This window comes from Crassostrea angulata, chromosome 7 (genome assembly GCF_025612915.1).
Source record: "Crassostrea angulata isolate pt1a10 chromosome 7, ASM2561291v2, whole genome shotgun sequence".
Taxonomy (NCBI): domain Eukaryota; kingdom Metazoa; phylum Mollusca; class Bivalvia; order Ostreida; family Ostreidae; genus Magallana; species Magallana angulata.
The window spans coordinates 13,004,736-13,016,804 of NC_069117.1; the positions used below are offsets into that span (position 1 = coordinate 13,004,736).

The following is a 12,069-nucleotide window of genomic DNA, read 5'->3' on the forward strand; positions in this document are numbered from 1 at the left end:
TTCTTTCACTGGGATTTCGTAAGTTTCTCGTCAGATTCCATTCATAAAGTCTTAGATCCATACTGTTATAGCAACTAGAGAGTGTTTTGAGAACGTTCATAAGCGCGTCCATTATTTTAACCCCTTAATTTTTACAATATAATCTCTGGTTTTCTAAGAATAAGTCTCGTTCCATCTTTCTCTATATCCTCCATAATTTAAACGTTGGTTGATCTATAATAATACAGCGTGCTATTGCTCTAAATAAACAACCGTTGTGTAGGTTACCTCCCCTTACTTAGATACACATCACTCTTTGGTGCTATTTTTGAATTATTATTTTTCAATTTTCGGTAATAAATAAAAATATTCAGACGTGGAAGGTGATAATTTGTGTTACTAGTATGTATTCGTTATTCTATCATTATTTCACAAACTAGTCTTAATTTAAAGCAGAGATATGCAGAAATAATCAATTTCTTTGAGGGCAATACACCCCCTTGACGATGGGCTGAGACAGAGAAATTTCAGCCCCGAGGGCGATACAGCCCTAGCTTCCGGTTGTTGTCTCACCTAGTCAAAAACACGTGTATCAGGGCTGATACCCTACTAGGTATATGATATAGCCATATTTGTCCAACCCGAAGCCCCTGACCCAGATCTAGAGTTTATGAGTTTTACAATTAAGGTAGAGGACTTAATAGACAAATTAACAATGCATCCAGTTTTTTAAAATTATATATGGGAGTAGAGAAAAAAGTTTTTTTTAAGATTTAATATAACAATGATGCAATATTGGCCACGCCTTAGGACCTTAACCCATGACGATTTCAGATTTTTGGCTATCAATCAAAATGCACATATAAGTAACCAATTTTAAACATTTAAAATATATAATAAAAGTTTGATTGTAAATAATGCTTAGGTACTTTTAAGATCGAAGATGCTTTAACTTACTAATCTTATAATCCTAGGCTTCAGTGTCTGAAATATAATAAATATGGGAAATTATTAATGATTAAAAGTGAGAGATTGTTAAAAGTGACCTATTTTTAATAAACAGGTTTTGAATAAAACGAATGGAAAATGTTACGGTGGCCTACTTTTAAAAAAATATAATGAGATAGTGAACCAAAAAAAAATTAATGATCACAGGCCTAATAATATCAAAATTATAGATTTATTGAAATCAAGATATAAATTTGCATACATAGTGATATCACTTAATATATTTCTTGAGGAAAAGATTTTTAAACAATTGCACGATAATTTCTTTTGTGTTAATCTTTGAACCCCTTTTGGGCCACAGTATTTTTTTAGGGGTCACAGTTTTTACAGTTTAGAATAGTAATACCTTAAATTAATGTATTGTGGTAGTGAGAAGAATTATAAATACTTTTTCCACCGTATTGAAATTTGAACATTGCGAAAAGGAGCATGATTCAACTTTATTTTGACAACTTTAGGGGGTGGGCGCCGGGTGCACTCCCTTCTATCTGCCACTGCTGTGAATTTAATCAGTCTTACCAATGAGACTCTTCTTGTATTTTATGTTTAACCTGTTATTTACCGGTACTTAAAAGTCGAATATACTTCAAGTATAGTATTTTATTTCCAATGAGACAGGTTAGAATTGATTCCCTATATTGTATATGTCACAAGCACCAATGTGCTTTTTTTTTTACCACAGTCACCTGTGATACATGTAGCCTATCGTGTCAGATGCAAGGGAGGTCATCTCAGAATAAAACTAACGCTCACCTTGGTTCTGACATGCAGGATAAATCATGTGTATTTTTACTACATTTATCAAAGATAAATTGATATTGATATTCAGTGAATTTGTGATTAATACGAATTTATGAAGTAAGATCCAAAGATGTTGCAACATTTGCTAATTTAATTGTTTAGGGTTTTCCAAACTTGCCCATGGACATCCTTCTGTGTACTATCATACCAACACACCTACTGTCTAGAGATGGCGACTTTATATCCCATCCACAACAAGCTGAATAAATGGGTAAACAGCCAAAACAAAGAGACCTTTATACATTAATTTTATCATTACTCGCTGTTAATTTAAAGTAACATGATGTGTCTAATTGTTATCCTTCTTGCACCTTTTTCATCCTTTTACACGGGTTGTGTCATTAAAATGGTAAACCTGATTATATACGGCAAAAAAGTTTATTGTTTTCCTAATTCATGCTTTTTTGTCTTGCATGAATATTAGATGAAGAATATGCTTCATCCCGACACATGAATCACGATATAATTCTAAAAATAATTATTTAGTTTTGTGGACCACTCAGAATTTATTTTTTTTAGTTCTCGCAACACATATAACCAACATGGGCGGAAACATTTCATCAGAAATACATTTTAATTTAAGATGAATGGACAGCTTTCCTGTAGTTTCATTTTGGATCTTATTATTCTTTGCTGCTGTGTGTATTCCTGTAAGTAAATTATTAGCATTGTATGTCTAACTATTTTGATCATTTCGAGAAACCCCTTTCTATTTTTATTTCCATATATTTAGATCAATTTTAAAAAATTGTCAGGTTGAAAAATACAAAAAAAAAATACCTTACATATGAAATACAAATCAACAATCAAATGTTATTTTTTGTGATTCATGTGAATATGAGAGTAGCAAGCATTGCAGAAAAAATACATAACACATGTAAAAATGATATGTACAGTAAGTGTTTGGACGATTTATAAAACGAGAATACACCTGAAATGTGTGTACAATCATATGAAGCGATTTATTGTAGATAACAATTATGAAATACACTTTAATTAGGGTCATTTTTTTTACATTAACGTTACTTTTAAAGAGATGATTAGTTTACGATTCGAAATCAATTAAAAAGCATCTAAACCATGAACTAAAAAGAAATATCTGGAATGGATTATGTTCTGCAAGTATTTTTCAATGCTTCAATGCTGCAAGTTTGAAATACTTTTTAAATAGTTAACAATAATTTTGTTTAGCTTTATCTTCATGGCGAGAAATAAATAAATTACAAATATACTCTCAAATCGTTTGTTTTAAGTTTAATAGAAATAGCGTTATTAACAGTAAAAATATTTTTTCGCTTCCAAATGAATTCACTTAGGTTCATCTACATGTCGTCGAAGGAACTGTAAAACTCGAAAAAGCAGAATTCTGTTGAATGGTAAGGTCTCTCTCTCTCTCTCTCTCTCTCTCTCTCTCTCTCTCTCTCTCTCTCTCTCTCTCTCTCTCTCTAAATATATATGCATACACCGGTATATCCGCAGTTTTTGTTCCTTTCAATTTTTTATTATAGATTTAAAATTTTAATATTTACGTGCCTGTCTTACCACTTATGACAGTTGTCAATATTTTGACATATCATGCATGTATTTGGTAATTTCAAAATCGATTCTGATCGGATATTTTCCATAAACATTTTAATTAAAAGAATTATTGGCAATAAGTAAAATTAACACATAATCTGTTTTTATTACTACCAGTTTAACCAAAAACACTGATTTCATAATTTATATTTAACATTTTCGTTTAAATGCGGTTTCTCATATGCATGATAATTAATGTTTAGCGGCATTCTAAATTTCACAGACTGCACATATATTAAATTATCTTTCTTGTAAAAAAAATGTCAATGAGTTTTACGGATATTGTAGCTGCCTTATGCATATTATACCACGTGAAATTCAGTTTTTATTGGCAAACACTTTGTGTCAAAGTGTAAGATGTTATGTTTTTTTAGAATCCAACACGTATATGAATATGTGGAACAAGTGCGTTTTACGATCCGATTGCCGAGGTGCGTATTAAGAAACTTATTTTGTATTTAAATATATTGAATACATGTATAACTACTACTTTTAAGAAATTAAAATCTTGCCATGTACAAAGTATTTGATTGTAAGAAAATACTTTTACTTTTATTTTTAACACTTATAGCCTTTACCTTTTGACCAGATGCAGATGACAATTGAACCGACATTAACAGTTTTTTTCGCCAATTGTTTAGAAAAGCAGTTTTTCAGATGCAGCGCTAACTTCGGAGGTCCTTGGTGACATTTTCTTTTGGCCTTGAACTGAACAAATAACATCGATCATATTCGATATTTTAAGTGTATATAAAATGCCATACCCGATAAATTCTTTCTTGATTTTTGTTCCGTTTTAATTTATGACTTTTCATTTAGCTATTTATTTACTGAACTGTATTTTACGCAATAATACAGATAAAATAATAATAACGTAAAGCATGATAAAGAATTATATAAAATTATATGCCATTTTTATTGTATTGTTTCAGCCGTCTTTTTAATAGCGCTTTGTGAAGACTGTCTAACGATTGGCGATTTAATATATTTTTATCGTTTTGTTAAACGTCACTAACTGAATTGGAGGTTAAATTATCTTAACTTAATATTCATTTTATGTAAGCTAAAAATCTGTCTAATTACACACAAAAGTCATCAGATAGTTAACAATGAAAAAACGCCTTTTCAAAACCAGCGAACTGAACTCTAGGAGTTTGATTTGGGGTGCCATGCTGTTTGGTAAAAAGATTTCAAAAATTTTCTGCTAGTCCTGGGGGTCAAATATTCGGTTAAAGTAACTGTTTTTTCACAAATTCCTGCAGGCATGTTCACGAAACGTTCCTAAGTTATGACTTAATTGTGTTCCTAAGATATGACTTAGGAAAAAAGTTATCAACATCCTAAGATCAACTAAGGACACGTCTTAAGATGCAGCTCGACGGTAACTTAGAAACATCTTGAGTGAGGATATCCTAACCTTCTGCAACTTCTTACTTTTCACATTTATTTGTACAGATCGAATTTGAGACACTTTTGTAGGGATTAATCATTCAACATTTTGCCAGAGAAAATTGTACGTGTCGGTTGTTAACACAAAAGGCCTAAAACCAGTAATTTTAATGTAGTCATTAAAAAAAAATACATTTGCTTAAATATATATCAGTGTCCAAAAACAATTTTATTTAAAAAATAACCCCCCCCCCCCCCCAAAAAAATAATAACTCCTTCCCCGAGGAATCCAAATGACTACTATTTTTTTTTTTAAAGAAAATAAGTATCAGGACAGAATTGACTTACAAGCGAATAATTATTTAAAAATACGTGTGCATTCTTTGAGTGTAGATTAATATTGATAATCTTGTCATTCAAGCACATGTAATACATAAAAAGGCACTTTTCATAGAATTGAACGTTACATGTAGAAACACACACGTACAAACACAACAATTAATTTCCCTTTAATCCGCAACATATAGAATACACGAACATGTTTTAAAGTAAGAAATAAGTTGTGATATATTTCGAAAATACATAAATACACTTTATTAAACATTTAAGAATTTTTTTAAATTATTTTTTCGGAATGAAGTAATAGAAATTAAGAATGATCACGCATGACTTATATAAACCAATATAAATTTACTTTTTAGGCAAGGGCATTTGAATAATTTCCTTAAATAATCAAATCAATGAATGTAATTCACTTAGTGTAAAATGTAGTTTTTAAAAATAAGTGAATAATTTTCATTCGCCAAATAGAGACTATTTGCGAAAAATGGCTTAATTTGTCAGCTTCCAGGCATGATTGTATTAACGGAGAAGGTGTTGTTAGTTCGGGGTCCATCTCCAAATAATTTTATTAAAATGAAAATACATGATGGAATAAATGACTATGCCCCCTCCCTTGATTTTGTCGGAAATGCTAGAACTGCAAAAAATATTGCTTTATTCTACCGGTCTTAAGAAAAACTTTCACAGCATTTCCAATATCCCCAAAACGGGATTTTACAGCTCTAGGATGGTCTTCGGGCAAGGTAAGTGATGTCCTAAAGTTAGGACAAAATTATGGCGGTTCCTAAACTTCAGGAGAGCTTTGAAAAACACACTTCAGACTAAGACGTATCCTAAGATGTACTTAAGACACACCCTAGTCCTAAGATAGCTTCGTGAACATGCCTGCTGGTTCCTCGAGCTCCCCTTACATTTTCAAGAGTAGGGTTATCATCTCTTGGAATATGTTTTGGGATGTCCTATAGTTGCGAAATAAGGTTTTTGAATTTTCAATTTTGTCCTGGGTCATTTAGTGGCTGATAAATGACGCTCTTTTTTTTTTTTTTCTTTTTTACAAAAAGTCTGGTTTCAGAAAACGTCAACATTTTATCCATTGCCAAATGATCTACTAGAATATGATTGTGATGTCATATTAATGTGTAATCAGGTTTCAGATTTTTTTTAATAACGGGGGCCGGTGGACCAAAAAATGACGTTTTTTGTTAAAAGAATGTGGTTCCCTGAACTCTTCTTACAATTTATGCAGGAGCTATGCCATCTCGTTGGATATAATAGGGGTTGTTCTAAAGATGTGCAATAAATTTTAGAAATTGAAATTTCATCCAGGGAATCAAATAGTAGCAGAAAATTGACGCTTTTCACCCATAAGAGAAAACCTATTTCCCAGAACTCATCTTTTGATTTAATGAATAGCCAAATCATATATTGGGATATACATGTAATATGGACTGTCCTACCTATAGATGTGCAAGAAGGTTTCAAAATTTTAAATTTTATCCTGGGAGTCAAAAAGAAGCAGAAAAATAACGTTTTTTCCTCTTTAAACTGTAACTAAAATGACGGGTTTCCAGTTCTCTTTTTGTACATTTTATAATTCATATCATATTAGAAGGTTTATACAGCATTAACACTCAGGCATTGTTATTACTTTTTTTTTTTAATTCTACAGATAATGGATTCAAAAAGAGATTTAAAAATTCACCGAAAATGTTTCGTAAGTAAAAATGTTCCACTAATTATAACTGAAAACTTGAAGTTTTGTCTTTTACAATTACGCATGTGCATCATTTTTATTGCCTCAAAATTGTACAGATCGTCTCAGTCCATTCGACATCAGTGCTCGAACATCTTTAGGTAGGAAAAACGTATTCTGTGTTTTAAATGAAAGTATGTATTCCTTTGTCAAGATAAGAAAATTGTGTTAAAATTGACTTGACAATAATTTATAAAACATAAATTAAATTGTTTACATTGATCCGTGCGCAACGTTATTTCACAAATCAAACTAACTAAAACAAACCGAAACGAGTACATTAGTTCTGGTTGAAATGCTACATGTACATCTGAATATCTATTTCTTTTTTATGATTCAAAGCCCAGCAGTGCGTTGAACAAATTGCAAACGATGATATGTGCTTTGAGGTGAAGAATTCAAATCTCACATTTTGTGTTTTTAAAAATTCAGGTAGGTTTGCCTCTATTTCCTTATTTCTCATTATTTTCTTTATTATGAAAAAGCTGCGGAAAATTGATATGTGTGCATTTTTTTATTCAGAACAATTCTTTTTAAACGGAATTTATAGATATATATAGGTCATATGGTAGTGTCGGGAGATTTACAATGCCGAATTTGTTGCGAGCTATTTAAATCAAAAATTTTGCTTTTGTACATAATTTTTGGTTATTTCATTTGCAAGTCTCTGTTAATTTCAACGAAAGATTGTGTAACGTCAGTCGTAACAGGCTGTTATGAAAATGATAATATTTAAACAACTACACGATAGAATGTCCTTTTTACTATCATCATGATGCAAAACTTTAATGTCAATTTAATATCTTTGTATTGCTTTTTGTAAATGTCACTGACTGAATTGGAGGTTAAGGAAGGAGTCTTCTCGTTATCAAAGATACTTCTTATATTAAAAAATTCAAGAAATTTTGACACAGTCAAACGGATCATCATAACAAATGATTCTATCAATTAAATCAAATTTGACCTTTTTGTTTTCGCATAAAAGTCAGGTCAAGGTCACTACCTTTTCTTCAACGTAAAGGATGATAAAAATAAGTGTAGCTCTTTGTAGTTTTGTAGACATTTGTTTAAGATTTGAAGATTCTATTCTTCAATGAAATGCTACAATATGAGAATGTCTATCATTTATACTACAAAATTGGAATAAATATTTACACTAAAATTGATATTGCTTTCCCCTAATTTTCTTCAATTTTGAAGAAATTTTGATTATTTTTTTATGCTTCCAATTATAAAATATTTCTGACTTTATGTATTATGAAGACTTGATATAAAGATATTATTTGACATAAAAGCTAATATATTGACCATTTAATAAGAGAGAAAAACTTATTTCAGTAATTTTTTTCACAAAAATCAATGTAAAGAATGTGCGCTTTAAAAAGCTTATAAAAATGTAATTTAATAGGCAAATCATATTTTAAAAACATATTCCATAACCCAAGTATCATATCATAAATTCCCATCAGTAAAAAAAAATCCAACACTAATGTTATCGTTTAAAAAATGCTAAAAGAGACTCATTATATCTGCAGCAATTCTGAATTTTGAAACATGTGATATTTTCCTACGCCAATATTACGCCAAAAATATAGTCCTTGTTAAATTCTAAACATTCAATCTGATTACTTTTTCTATGCCAAGTTCTATGATTGTAAAAAGGAAAGAAAAATATACTACTTCAATTTCCTTTTATTTTGCTTTAATAAACAATAAATCAAATTTACGTTTGACAAGTCGAAAACCACAAAAGACTCCTTCCTTAAGTCATTTTAAACTGAAAAAATTCGTTTTACAAGATAAAAATATATCTTATTATACACAATAGTCATCAAACAGTTTATTATATAATGAAATGCGTGCATTGTGCAATTTGCTAATTATTTTTGGTGTACATTTTTACTTTATATCAGAAGGGTTATACAGCATACAAACTCATGTTTTATTACTTATTTTTTTAAATCTACAGATATTAGATCTAAAAAGGGATTCCAAAATTCACCGAAAATGATTCGTAAGTAAAAATATTTCACTAAAGTAAACAAATGAAAGTATTTTTTTATGCACTTACATCATTTTTGATCTTAAATTCATACAGATCGTCTCAATCCATTCCACATCAGTGTTAATACATCTTTAGTCTAGAAAAATGTACATGTATTATTTTTAAAATGAAAAGTGTTCAATTTCTTCATTTTTTTTGGTTTAAAATGACTTGTCAATAATTAATTAAGCATAAATTAAATCATTTAAATTGATCTGTGCGTAAGGTGTATTTTACAAATTAAAGTAACTAAAACAAACCGAATTGAATATTTGTTCAATATATACAGTAGGTTTATTTGAAATGCTACATGAAGCTTTGGATATATATGAATTTCTTGTTTATAATTCAAAGCCCAGAAGTGCATTGAACAAGTTACAAAAGCTGATATGTGCTTTGAGGTGAAGAATTCGAATTCCACATTTTGTGTTTTTAAAAATACAGGTTGGTTTGCCTTTATTTTCTCTTCCCCCTCTCATTTTCCTTATATATTTTAAAAAAGCTGTGTACATGTAAAATTAATATGTATATATTTTATTTTCAGAACAATTCTTTTTATACGGAATTCATATATATACACCGGTACAGATTAGCACGATGATTGGAGATGGACTATGCGCATTATGTTGTCGGTCCATTTATGACAAGGATATAGAACGCTGTGTATTTAAATTTTGTTCGAGTCTAGATCAGCGTAAAAAAATGTGTAAATTTTGATATGAAACGTTTTTATTGGTTCTCGGTGGTGTAATAATTAATAAAATATGCAGTGAATATAATTGTAAAAGTTAATACATGTCATTATCGGAAGGAACAAATGACAATTTAAACTATAATCTAGACGTGTGTAACAGGATCTCTACAATAAAATAAAACATATAGGATATCCGGTGGTTTTGTATCGTTCCTGCGCCTATAATTCTCTGAAAAATTATACATCAAAGTAATACCAATGGTTGAAAGAGAGGATAGCTTATGTACTTGCTCACAAGTAGAAATTTTACATGAAACAAAGACTTTTTTTTATGAAAAATTGTATTAGCGTAGAGAATCTTTTGAATCTATGACTATTTAAGAAATTTTAATCATATATGATGTTCCAATATTAAGCAATGAAAAGTCAAATGCTTTCGAAGGGAAGATACATGTAACTGATACTCGTTTTATTTAAAAAATGAAAAATAACAAGTGTCCAGGGCCTGATGGTTTTAATTGTGGATTGGTAGAGTTATTTTTTAGAAGGATATTGGAATTTTTGTTACAAGAGCAATCAGTGAATCATATTAACAATTACAATTCTCGAGTCCAAACAAATAAAGCATCATAACATGTATAACAAACGCAGGGAACCGAAACGATTTGTAAAGAACTGGCGTCCTATCAGTCTATTAAATACTTTTAAATACCATTATAAAAAAAAAATTATCCACCTATTTATTGATGGTCCAAAGTTGGAAATAATATAAGTATAAGTAATAAGGAATCATTCTTTGAATGTTATGGTGATAATCTAGGTCGAAACATGGTCAAATCTATCAAAAAGCCTACCAGGCTTTATTGGATTTGACCATGCCCCGACCGAAATCATCACGTCATAATACTCAAAGAATGGTTCCTTATTCCTTAATTAATAAATGCACTAAAATCCACATGGATCAATAGAAAAATGCATTCAATTACAAAAAAGGCTCCATTACTCGACTCAATAATCCATTGTAATACTAGTAATCTGGTGAAACGAGGATCCTCGTTTGTATTAATTTAATCTATGTAAGACTATTACAAATCCTTTCTGGAAAGAGGTGTTCTTATGCTTGACCCAGGTCGATGAAAATAATTAAAAAAAACACAACTGAGCATTTGGTATGAACAAATATGGGATAACACAGTGGTTCAAATAGAAAATAAACCTATCTTTCCTAACCCTTATTTTAATGGAGGCATCTACTTATTGTGTGATTTGTATAGCCTTGATGGAGATTTTTTTTTAGTTTAGAGCAATTTTTAGACATGAAAATAAAAAAACACTCTTTATTGAATATTGTGGAATTAAAAAAGTAGTGAACTCGAGAATAAAACATATAGCATATTTGATATAGCCTTTGGGCCGCATATCCCATCTTCTGTAAGAGTATTTCTCAAATATCAAAAAGTATGCAAAGACACGTATTAATTACTGGTATATAATAGTAAACAAGATATAACTGCTGTAACAAAATGGCAAGCTAATAGAAATATTTTTTCAGAACCCCCCCCCCCCCCCCCCCCCCAAGAAAGTAGCATATTTGAACTTCCTTTAAAGTTACAAAGGAAACGTAACTTCGGTGCCTTCGATTCCAAATACATGTACTTCATAGATAGTTCCAACAACTGAATATCTCTTTAAGTAAAATATTTTGAATTCTTCATCTTGTACGTTTTGCAGAAAATATATATTAACAATTGAACACTTTATGACTGTATACATGTAAAAGAGCTCTGGTTTATGAAGATAGAAGAATGAATGCTATATAAATTTTATATTTCTGTTTGCTTTGATAAAATATGTCTTGTTTCGAGACGGTGAAGAGTTGCCTAGAGTTGGTGAAACGACTAGTTATAAGAAGTGTGATGTATATTTTTACTCAAATCTATGTCAATAATTTTACTCCATATACGTTATATATACCTAAAATTCATTCCCGCTATATTGTTTAGTCACATTGTAAGACTATGAACCCTGAGAGGAGATGCCATGGGCATGACATTTTTTATTCATTACTTATCAATACTTTTTCAGTATCTGATTTTTTCAGAATAATCGCAAACTGAACAAAAAGAATTTGTCACAGCTAACTGGAAACAACGATGAAAATCTAATCACATATATACGTCAATTGTGTTTCAGTTTTAGATGCACTAGAATTACAGAACTTGTATGATCCCAAAAACAATTTGAACTGGGAAGATCTCAAAGTGCAAGATGTGAAAAATAACTATTATAATTAAAAAAATTGCTCCTCATAATATCATAGTATCATTTTACATCAGGTAAATTAAAACTAAAATAAACGTATGAAATTAAACAATACTAAAGGTGAGTGTTACTTAAAATATATCTTTTTCATTTTACAGATGTACAGTTATACTGGCATTTTTTTTAATGAGTTCCAAGATGATGCGATCATATACGACA

General features: G+C 30.1%; 1 protein-coding gene across 1 annotated transcript; it reads left to right on the plus strand.

The window, feature by feature from the left end:
* Positions 1-2,322: 2,322 nt before the first annotated feature.
* On the plus strand, positions 2,323-10,262 carry LOC128156909 (uncharacterized). The gene is made up of 9 exons (XM_052819241.1): positions 2,323-2,438; positions 3,105-3,164; positions 3,741-3,797; positions 6,767-6,811; positions 6,910-6,951; positions 7,193-7,282; positions 8,820-8,864; positions 9,249-9,338; positions 9,439-10,262. Exons 1-9 carry the CDS (start codon positions 2,372-2,374, stop codon positions 9,609-9,611), a joined length of 669 nt encoding a protein of 222 aa, XP_052675201.1. The 5' UTR covers positions 2,323-2,371; the 3' UTR covers positions 9,612-10,262.
* Positions 10,263-12,069: the final 1,807 nt, after the last annotated feature.

What these genes read in the sequence shown, in the direction of transcription:
- LOC128156909 (XM_052819241.1), top strand. Translation starts at nt 2,372, where the DNA reads ATGAATGGACAGCTTTCCTGTAGTTTCATTTTGGATCTTATTATTCTT. An exon ending in AAGCAGAATTCTGTTGAATG is followed by an intron (nt 3,165 to 3,740) that starts GTAAGGTCTCTC and finishes ATGTTTTTTTAG; the next exon opens with AATCCAACACGTATATGAAT. An exon ending in AAATTCACCGAAAATGTTTC is followed by an intron (nt 6,812 to 6,909) that starts GTAAGTAAAAAT and finishes AAAATTGTACAG; the next exon opens with ATCGTCTCAGTCCATTCGAC.